The sequence below is a fragment of the Dendroctonus ponderosae genome, unplaced genomic scaffold (genome assembly GCF_020466585.1).
Source record: "Dendroctonus ponderosae isolate FM_Combo_2020 unplaced genomic scaffold, Dpon_F_20191213v2 Dpon_F_20191213_5, whole genome shotgun sequence".
In the NCBI taxonomy this organism is placed as follows: Eukaryota; Metazoa; Arthropoda; class Insecta; order Coleoptera; family Curculionidae; genus Dendroctonus; species Dendroctonus ponderosae.
The window spans coordinates 12,875,962-12,887,254 of NW_026018715.1; the positions used below are offsets into that span (position 1 = coordinate 12,875,962).

At 35.9% G+C, this 11,293-nt stretch overlaps 1 protein-coding gene across 1 annotated transcript in view; it reads left to right on the forward strand.

The window, feature by feature from the left end:
* The window catches only part of LOC125504598, a gene marked incomplete at its 3' end in the record, with an annotated part of 39,797 nt that extends 33,111 nt beyond the window's left edge, over nt 1-6,686 (forward strand). Inside the window, 3 exon segments of the mRNA XM_048666825.1 lie at nt 3,724-3,860; nt 4,872-4,992; nt 6,433-6,686. Of these exon segments, the coding sequence (XP_048522782.1) occupies nt 3,724-3,860; nt 4,872-4,992; nt 6,433-6,686 (512 nt within the window).
* Between the last annotated feature and the right edge of the window lie 4,607 nt (nt 6,687-11,293).

Consider the following 11,293-nt stretch of genomic DNA (forward strand, 5'->3'; position numbering starts at 1 on the left):
GCCTTGCCTGATGAAACGAGCTGTAAAAACTATGCTTCCAATAGCGCAAAAAATCGGAATGGACTTGTCGTCATCGGAATTGTTCACGCTCGAAAAATCACTGGCCTTTTTCCTAATTTGGAAATTGTCATTTAATTCCTTTGTTTGCGAATTGGTGCGTCCTCAGCAGATGGGATTACCCAATCCAGAGCACTGCATGTGGATCTAATAGGATTTTGGCGAAAAATAAATCCATCCCCCAGATATATTGTCTGTAAATAAAAAAGCGATTTTCATGCGCCTGGAGATAAAGTTGTTTTCCAAAACTTCGAAAGCTGCTTGATAAAGTAAACCGTTCGGGGTTGTTCTCTTTTGAGGGCCAATAATAGTTGGCGAAGAGGAAATCGAATTTCCAACTCTTTACCGCTAGTATTAAACTGTTTTGCAGCCTCTAAATAAAACCCTCGAATACTATGGAATAACCCAAGTTTGCCCAATTTAGGTGACAAAGTTTCGCGCTTTTTAAAAGCCGAAGCAAAGACGAAGCGGACAAATTGTGCATTATCGAAATCATATTTAAATCACGTTCGTTTCAGCATCGAGGATGTTAGACTCTTGCTCCATTTACAATTTTGCCATCATCTGAATACCAACATGGAACGTCTTTGTGAATTAAGCCTGGAAAATCATCGTAAAATTGGAACTTTCAAGTGGAGCCGTGAAAGGCTTTTGCGGCTGGTTATTGTGATTTTTCGTTCCATATTCTTTTCATCTTGATGTGGAGGCTTGGAATATTAGTCGCCCCAACTTCAGCCTAACAGCGAAGTTGGTAAATGCAGTTTGGCTCTAATGCTGACTCGTTTTAGCAGCTGTTATTATCATACTAATTGAAAATTTGTGAAGCGTTTTTAGCCCCGAAATTACGGCATCCACAATATGTGCTTGGCTTAGAAGTTGAATTAGTTTAACGCGACCGGAGCTTTTTACCTCAAAAGTCGCTTAATTAACAGTTGACTTGTCCGGCAAATGTCTGAGAAATTAAATTCGAAAATTCTTTAGCTTTATGATTGACATTTTCGCCAAAGTTTCCGCAGCGATTTATTATTGTTCTCAGCAACAGCGTGAAATTCCAGGCCGGAAGTTTCTTTGGAAAGTTAATTCGATTGTTCTACTAATCCGGAAACTCTCAAACCCCCGCGACTTTATGACGCGTTAAAGTTACCAGTATTAAAATGTTGAATGAAATATTCATATCTGTAAGCTGAGAAAGCTCGGCAATAAGTTTGCGAAATGAAAGCCGATAATAAAATTGAAATTTGGATGATGATGATTCTAAGAAAGTTTATAAAGGGAGTGAAGGGATTTAGGCTAATGAGCTCATGCAAGTGCGTCGAGTTTGCCCTTTGAGCAGATCCCTCAGAGCTTATGCGAAGGAGCTCAGATATTTTGGGCTGTCACTGAACTTTTCTACGAAACGTTGGCCCAAAAGCAGGATTAAAGGCGAAGTGAAGTTTGCAATTTCCAATCTAACAGGAAACAAGCTCGATATTGTTAAACTTTCGTAATGTCGTATTACTTTGGGCCCCATATTCTTATGAAACATTTTTTAGTTAAGGATTGCGAAATTTTCTCGCATCAAAGGCAATTTGCCTAAATAATTGCCAATAAACGTTTAGTTATCGTTTCATTGGAACGCGAATTATTGTGCCTGTGAGTAATTTGATTTCAAATGTCCACGATTATTCATGTTCGTTGAAACTCGATGTTCCATCTCATCTAATTGTTTCATTAGCAATTATTGCTCATTTATGTTGGATTGTGCCATTCGCGTTTTTGCGTTAGGGCCACAAACTGTTATTTAGGAATGTTTCAGATTTTGGCTTAAAATTTGGAAACCGGATGAGGTGCTAAGCTCAGGTTTTGCGATTCCGAACGATTCTGGTTTACACGCAAAATGCGAAAGTTCAAGGCTAAAACGGGTTAAAAAAACCCTTTGAGCTTTTAGCTCATATTTAGGGGACCCATTGAGTTGCGAAGCTTTAGTTGTCATTACGGGGTTGAGCTTCAAAATGCGCACTTCTTCATATAAACCCTTTATTTAGGAATGTTTCGAGGTTTTACGCAAAATGCGGAAATTTAAAATAAATGCGGATCTGGATAATCGCTCTTAATATTTGGCTCGCAAGTAGAGAAAAAGTTAAGCTGGAAAGCTCTAGATCTCATTTCCCGATAGAGCTTAAAAGTGCACACTTTTCTATATAAAACGTCGATTTAGGAATGTTTCTAGTTTTCACGCGGAATGTAAAAATTTAGTGCTTATGCGTATTACGAAAACCGCTCCATCCTCTCGTTCATATTTAGAGAAACAATTAAGGTGAAAGGTTTTAGGTTTTATTGCGACAAATAACTTTTAAATAGGCATTTTCTAAATGAAACGTTGGCTTAGAAATGTTTCTCGTTTTCACCCAAAATGCCAAAATTCAAGTCTAATGCAGGTTTTAAAAAATCTGTTTACATTGTGGCTCATATTTAAAGAATCAGTAGCGCTACCATGCTCTAATGGTCATAGAGCTCTATTTGACATATAAAATCGATTTAAGACTGTGTTTATTTTTAAATTTAAATGCGAAATGTAAAATTAATGCGGATTTCAAAAACCCCGTTTGCCTTTGGTTCATATTTGGAGAGCCACTTGAGCTTCAAAGCTCCAATTGCTATTCGGGGATAGAGCGCTAAAATCCTCACGTTTGTATATGAAACATCGACTTACGAATGTTTTTGATGTTTACGCAAAATTGGTATATTAGAGATTTATCTAGTTTTTGAAAAACCCACTTAGTCTTTGGCACATATTGGAAAAACCAGTAGAGCCATAAAACTCTAATTGCCACCCAGAGACAGAGCTTTTAAATATACACCATTCTATAAAAAATATTGAGTCCAGAATGTTTTTAGCTTTGATATAAAATGACGAAATTTAAGATGAATGCGGGTTTCAACAACCGCGCTTAGATAGCGATATTGCGAAAAAATGCTCATTTTTCCAAATTAAACGTTGATTTAGGAATGTTTTAAGTTTTAACGCAAAATGTGAATATTTCGGATTAATGCAGGTCTAAAAATATTCGCCTAGGCTTTGGCCCATATTTAAAGAACTAAACTTCTAATTGCCATTCTGATATAGAGCCTGTAAGTGGGCATTCTTTTATATAAAATATTCATTTAAAAGTGTGTTTAGTTTCCACGTCAAATGGGGAAATAGTCTTTTGCTCATATTTAGAAATCCGTTGAGCTGGAAAGCTCTAATGGTCATTGATAATTTAAAAATATTTCTAGTTTTCACGTGAAAAGCGAAAAATTAAGACTTGCGAGTTTTGAAAGCCACTCCTATTCTTTTGCCTCATGAGTAGAGAACTGGTTAAGCTGCGAAGCTTTATCCTTCATTAATAGAAAAAGCCCTAAAATACCCATGATTCAATATAAAACATCCATTCAGAAATATCTTCAGGTTTGACGTAAAATGGGAAAATTCAAGATTAACGCTGGTTGTGAAATCAGCTCCTAACCTTTAGCTCCTATTTACCTACAGCTCTTTTGAAAAAAAACCGATTAAGAATTTTCGCCTGTTTCAGTAATCTTTACATGCAGTTTAAGAATATGGTTTTTAGATTTAGAGATTTCGGTTAATGTTTTAATTTTTTTTAAATATAGTTGCAGTGTAACCACAATTTTTTATGCTTTCAGAAACCTTCACACCGTCCTCCCATTCGATCATAGGCGAATCTATTAATGCCTCTGAAGCATCAGCAAGCAATGCAGCAATCCATATGGCAACGACAGCAGCACAAGAACCAGCTTTACAGCTAAATCTTGCAAACAAGGTAAATTACTTTGAAAAAGCCTCGTTTTTACACTTTCACTGTTCCACTAAGCCTTCTGTTAACTGTGCTCGATGGTTCAATTTACTAGATCCCTTAAAGTAGCAGATTTTCGCGGATCCTTTCGCGAAGAATTCGCTTTAGAATATCGCCGCTCTCAATTACCCCGAAAATTTCGCCTTTGTAATGGAGCAAGACTGCATTTGCTCTTTAAATCCTTTGCAAATAAATCTCTCAACTGCATGTAAGTTCATTTGGTTTACTGTTCCAAAGAACAAATAGTCGATCTTTGGGTAATTCGTTATGTTCAGTCTGTAGCAGCCGAGTTGGCTTAATTCACTGTTTGTTGGCGAATTTAACTGGACTTGCAAAAATCATTAATCTTGGTACATTCAACAATCAGCAAGTGTATCGATAATTTTCCATCGAAAGAGTCTTCTCTTGCATTATTCGCTAGCTAAATATAGTTTGAGGGTTGACTACATATAAATGTAAAGGTAGGAATTGCTGCGTTTCCTCAAAACTCAAAAGTTGGGAAAGTTTGTATCAAAGCCCCCCAAGACACCTAATTGATACCGGAATAAATCGTTCTTTTATCTGCAGCGCCAAGAAGCTATTAGTTAATCTCCAAAGTGTTTGCCGTGAAAAATTCGATACATCAATTAGTTCGCTAAAACAATATCCCTCGTATTTTATTTCCGCTCTACGATTTTCGATTTCCTAATGAACAATCTATTCGCTGGCTAAACAAAGGGGGTATTTTATTTAGTTTGCCTTGCCTGCTGCTCAATCTACTATAATCAGATAAGAAAGGAAACCCGATTTATCGAAATATTGGAAAAACACTTCGATGGAATTTATTATTTTTTTCGTCGCTGAGCTTGAACTATAGCTCTTTTATTATTTAGTCCAACTTATCATATTTATACAGCCGAGGAACAACACAATCTTTAAGTCGTCGTCGATTATACGGTTGATAGATCAGTTTCTTTATTAGATGACTTTTTATTGCAGTTTTTGGTTCAGCCGGAAGTTCTTGCAGGAAAAATTTCACTGCTTAAGAAGGAAATCGTAAGAAACGTGGACAACTATCGTAGTGAAACGAGCACCCGTGAAACCGAAAAATTAATCGATGGTAAGTGTTGTAAACATTCCCCTAAACTTTATAATTAGTGTCCTTGGAAAACTCAATAGCGGTTTTTTACTTGTTTTTTCTTCACACGTTTACTCTGTTAAGTTAAAGCAGATGCAAATAAGTCACTAAAAAAGCTCAAATGTTCTTTCAGAAGACTGTTATTTCAAAAAAGTTGTTCGGGTTTTTCAATAAAACAATGTGGTTAATGCTGGTGAGAATAATTGTTTAAGAGCTCAAAGAGCTGAATTAAATGGCCACGTAAATGAGATCCTTCGCTGTTTTGAAGTAGGTAACTCAATAAAGTTGATTGGTTCAATTTTCCTCTAGGTTTCTCCGTTTATGGAAATAACCCTATTAAACCCAAACATCCTAAAATAATAGAATTTCATCTTCTTGTCAACAACTTCAACACTAAGGGCAATTATCCGGCGATTTAAGTAGGCGATATTTACATTAAGAGCGTGCTTATTATTTCGCTGTCTCTGTTATCTGGGAAGTACTTCATTTTCCTCCTATTAAATTTCCATCTATATTTTATTATGTAAGTTTCACTCAGTTGTGGCACGTAATTTCATTAGGACTTTGTCACGTTTGGTCGTTTTCTCCAAAGATACCTCAAGTTAATGTAATTAAAATCCCACTTCTAATATGCTTCAGTTGCGTAACTCGTCGGGCTCTTTATCACCTGTTATGTTATTTGCGTGGATTTACACCTTGCATACATGAGGAAATATGAGAAATTTTATAACAACGCGTTTTCACGTGGTTGGAAAACCAGTTTTTTTATTTGATCTGTTCTCGTACAGCCTATTTACGCATGAGTTTGAACACAAAGTGAAGCAAACACATTTAGTACTTTAAGTAAACTCCTGTTCGATATGTTTCCTCAGCTTGGGGAATTATTGTCAATAATTCCCCAGGCGATATCTAGTTAAAGGTAGTCAGTATACGTGACGGAAATATTTCCATTGCTAATACGGCTCCGCCTCAAGAGTAAAGGTTTTTTATTAAAAAGTTTTAGAGACGCCATAAAGCATAACGACATTCGGGTATTGCGAATAAAACCAAAAAGTCTCGGCAAAGTTTCGTTCCGAAATAATGACAGGATGGAAAAAGTGTATTCGTAAATCTCCTCTGAGCGCGTTATGTCGAAAACGTATCCACTTTTTCGGTTTTAAATTGTAATTTTTTTCCTGTCGAATTTCGCCCTTTGATTTATACGAAAATAAAAACCTAGTCACTTTCACGCTCTGATTTTCTGAAATATTGCCACAAGGGAAAAGCTCTCTTCGATGGTGCACACCTCCCGACTTACCCGATATCAGGAGTTCATTTTATATTTCTACCTTTCTTTGATGTTCACGCTTGTCGTCATGCTAAGTTGGCGAGTTTATGAAAAAAACCCCGTCGCAAATCATTCAAAGAAAAAACCGTTTCCAGACGTATTGCCGAGTAAAGCTCCTTCCATTCCACCACTTCTGTCCGTTAAAGCGGCAGGAGTTGCAGATAATTGCACAAAAAGCAGCTCCACCACTGAAACCATGGATGGCTTCTCAACAACTTCGTTCTCAGCCTCAACTTCCACCGATCTGATTACACCAAACTATGAAATTTCGCAGGAAAGTTCTCTTGCTGCTACAACTTTCGCCATGGCCATTCTGAATGAGTCAACAGGAAATGGGAGCATTAATAAGGTAAGTTCTTGAAATGCTGCGGAAACTCGTTTGCTTTGATTGGCATGCTTGTTGTTGTTATACATTTAACTGGAAGTCCGAAGTTTATCGGCAACTTCCAGAGCTGCAAACTGAATGCATTTAAGTTGACCGTGCGATACCTGCTCTACATGGAATATTTAACTCGGAGGAAATTTCTGCTCTGGTTTCATTGGCCTTGTGTGTTAATCATCAAAATATTTGGGACGAAATTTTGAAAGCTTTCTAAAAAAATAAAATGTCTCAAAATACATAGAGCTTTACACCATTTTTTTTATTTATCCAAAGGAACCGCGGAATACAACGAGCTCATTAAAAAACACTTTTCAACTTTCAAATCCGAAATAATCGACATTTTATGGGACTTTGAAGCGTTTTGCGCGGTTACAATTTTCAACCGACGCTATTTTCCTCATTACATACCCAAAAATTGTATATATTTATAGTATGGGGCTGCTTACGTCCATACGCAAAAAGCACGTATGTAAATTTTTGCTTTTTGACCGAAATTTTCATAAGCTGGAAGGGTCGATTTTTTCGAAAAATATAAAATGTTTCAAAATGCCTCGAATTTTACACTATTTTGATCAAAAGGAAGCGCGGAATGCAACAAGCTCATTAAAAAGCACGTTCCAGCTTTCAAACCCGACATAATTGGCACTTTCTGGCAATTTGAGTCGTTTTTAGCGGTTACGAGTTAATTTTCCGATATTTTCCTTATCACAGACCCAAAAATTGTATATCTGTATATTAGGAGTCTGCTTACACCCGGCATAATCTAATAAGCGCAAAAAACACGCATGTAAATTTTTGATTTTTGACCGAAATTTTCATAAGCTTTTTTTTAAGGTTAATTTTTTTGAAAAATATAAAATGTTTCAAAATGCCTCGAATTTTACACTATTTTKATCAAAAGGAAGCGCGGAATGCAACGAGCTCATTAAAAAGCACGTTCCAGCTTTCAAACCCGAAATAATTGGCACTTTCTGGCAATTTGAGTCGTTTTTAGCGGTTACGACTTAATTTTCCGATATTTTTCTTATCACAGACTATTCCTTCCTACTATTCCAAAAATTGTATAGCTGTATATTAGGAGTCTGCTTACACCCGGAATAATCTAATAAGCGCAAAAAACACGCATGTAAATTTTTGCGTTTTGACCGATATTTTCATAAGGGAGGAGGGTTGATTTTTTCAAAAAATATAAAATGTCTTAAAACGCCTTGAATTTTACACCAGTTTAATCGGAATGAAACGTGGAATGCAACGAGCTCATCAGAAAACAAGCTCTATTTTACAGATCCTAAATAATTGACATTTTCTGTCCATTTGAGGCATTTTTGCGCTTCTTACCCGGGAAGCAATCCAATGAGCGCAAAAAACACGTTTCAAAAATTTGTAATTTTCACCGAAAATTTGATAAGGGGGGAAGTAAGGGATCAATTTGCGCAAGAAAATTCAAGTCTCTTAAAATGCCCGGATTTTACACGATTTTTTTCATAAATATGCAAAAAAATCTCAAAATCTTAAACCCTTCTTCAAATCTCAAATTTCTGTCTAATGTAAAAAAAACAATTTAAAAGTAATTTAATGCTTCGAAGGAGCACAAAAACTTCCAAATAATAAATACAATAATATAAAAGTCAAATGACTCCAGCTCCAACGAGAGGATTATTAAGACCTGAAAGATAATAAATCAAGCTACTCAGATTTTATGTGCTGCTTCGTATTAAGATAAACTTCCACAGACTTTGTTGTTGACTTGAATATGAAAATAATATAAGAATTGCGTACGGATTTATTGGGCTTTGAAGAAACAGCGCAATAAAACGAAAAACTGGCACAATTCACTACACAGACCCATATTAAGCATGGTTTCAATTCAATGGATCACTCCCAGCAACCAGTAGCCATGAAGGCATTTGTCCGCAAATTGATGTTTTTAATGCAACGAAACCAGATTTTCCTCAGCACTTAAAGACACCGAACACTGAGCAAAATTATACCATTATGTGGAAAATCCCGTCCATTAATCTCTTTTTTTAGGTGTTTGGTTCGTTCTAAAAATCTCGAAAGATTAATGCTTGTCGAGTCCACTGCAACTCAAATGCTTTTCATTTAAAGTAAATGTTGCCTCATGCATGCATCTCTGATTTATTGCCTTTATTTAAAACTACCTTGGCTTATTTCACATGCATTCAATGGAAAAAATATGAAAAAAACGGAAACAGCTTGGTTGGATAAGCCAAAGGAAAACAGTGGCTGTAAAAAGCGACAGTTATTGGGAAAATAACAACAACAGGCGAGTTTAAGCAATTTGATTGAAAACGTTCTTGTTTTTTTACTCAATGAATGATAAATTAGCTTTTGTACCTGCTCGCAATTGAGTATAATAATAAATATCAAAACAAAATCCACCTGTACACGATTTCGCAGTTAAAGTTCAAACAATCTGGTATTTTATATGCAAATAAATCGGTTTGATCAGTAAACGAGTTCAGCGGACATTTAAATAAAATAATTGAAACAAAGGATTCCATTAGTGTTATTCGTTGCTGGCTTTGCCCAGTTTTACCTTTGTATTCTCGCATAAAATATTCGTGAAACTTTTGCAAAATGAAAACTGCGGGTGCGTCCCATATTTGATTGCTTACCTTGTTTGTTGTTGTTTTTATCTGAGAAAATCTCCTGGAAAGCCATTTAGGCTTGAAACTGATAAATCTATTTGTGTTTTTGTGAATTCCGCAGTTGAAGCCATTCAAGTGGCAAATAAAATCCATTGATTTTTAACCCTGAGTGCAAAATAAAATGAGAGAATGCATTTAGTGTCGCCGACCTGAAAGACATTTTCCATTAGCGATGCCTGGTGTTTTATCAGGGTTCAAATACAATTAAGGTTTACGAGGTTTGTACTCCATTTACTGATTTTACAGTCAAAGATCCGACATTTTACAACGGTGTGGTGATTGCAATCAGGAAAATTTACACACAAATGTTCGACTGAAGATAATTTATTCATAAATAACTGAATATGCGCTCATTGTAGCATAATAAAATTCAGATTTCTGATTATTACGCAATTGATTCAATGGAATGGAGGTAAAAGGAGCTCAAGCCAGTCGGTTTAGAAATTTCCCAGGCATTGAAAAACTTGGGCAATTGCATGACTTTTGAGAGAATATGGGAAAAAGTAAATTGGAAAAGTTGAAAAACTGACTGTTGTGTTCTTTTAGTGCAGATAGTTGGAGCGTTGGCAATTTAATTATAAAATTCGACCGCATTTGCGACACATACATTTGGTTTGAGCCGATTGTTGGGGAAAAGCTTTTGATCAAATGCCTCAGTAAAGTCATGCTGGTGAAAGTTGTGATTTGGGCTTTGAGTTACGCAGTTATTGCAATAGTGAAACATTTAACTGAATATATCTGAGACCGGCGCTATGAAAATGGGTTCAATTACTATTAAATTAAAATTTAAATGAAGCATACATTGGCCCAATCTATTATTCAGCGATTAATTTCCATTAGTGGAACTGGATTATTAATAATCGCATAAATCAGCAACCAAAAGCTTAGTGGAATCGGCGATATAAATTGGGCAATTAATATTTCGTGTCTAAAACTAATAGCAAATAATACATTTTGAATGAGGCAAATATATTAATTCTGAATGAAACCAAATTGGAAAACCAAAACCCACTAACACGTAGATTCAATTAATCGCGCTAATTTTATTAATATTATTTGCTCGTTAAAGACCTGCAGAGCAAGTGCTCGTTTTACCCGTAACAGTTAGTTTTCAAAATAGCTAATAGCTGAAGTAGTTTCGAAAACTTCCGGGTAATCGTCGCTTTATTGCCGTAATTTAAGACAGTGGACCTTAATTGCGACCAGCGTCTGGTTTTGATAATTAATTCTACAACTTTTACACCCTCTTAAACGTTGGTTATTGAATGACAAACTTGTTTAAACTTCTGGAAAAGGGACGATCAAAATTGCGGAACTTCTTAAGGGAACCTGCGAGTTTCCTTTACTTTCATTATAACGCGGCCTAAAACCTTGTTAAACTTTACTAACAAAGTTTATTGCTGCTTGTGCTGATTTTCTGTTGTTTTTGTATTTTGCACAGCAGTTAAACATGGAATTAGTTTCAACTTTGGTTTTTGCCTCAAACTGTCTCATTGCCATAAACTATTACGGTAAAATCGCAAGATGGAATTACGAAATTCCTATCCCTGATCAGTCGGAATAGGGAAACGCTCTAATTTCGGTCACAAAAAAAGAACAACTTCATCTCCATTTTTGCTCTGCAATTAGCCATGAAGCTCATGCACTCTTTTGTAATGTATGAGAATATTCTTTTATGTGTACTTCTAAAGAACTGTGTGGCTTTTCAGTGCTTCGCTCGATGGGAAATTATGAGTATAAAAAGCGGAAACTGTATGAAAGCATGCTTTGCTTGCCGTGCTCGGGTTGTGCTTGCACGGCAAAAAATAATCCAAAAGCTGAAGATTTTTTCAGTTTTTTACAAACTTCTTTTTGGGTATTTCGCCTCAAAAATGTTTGTCTTTAAAAAAGACAGAATTTCCT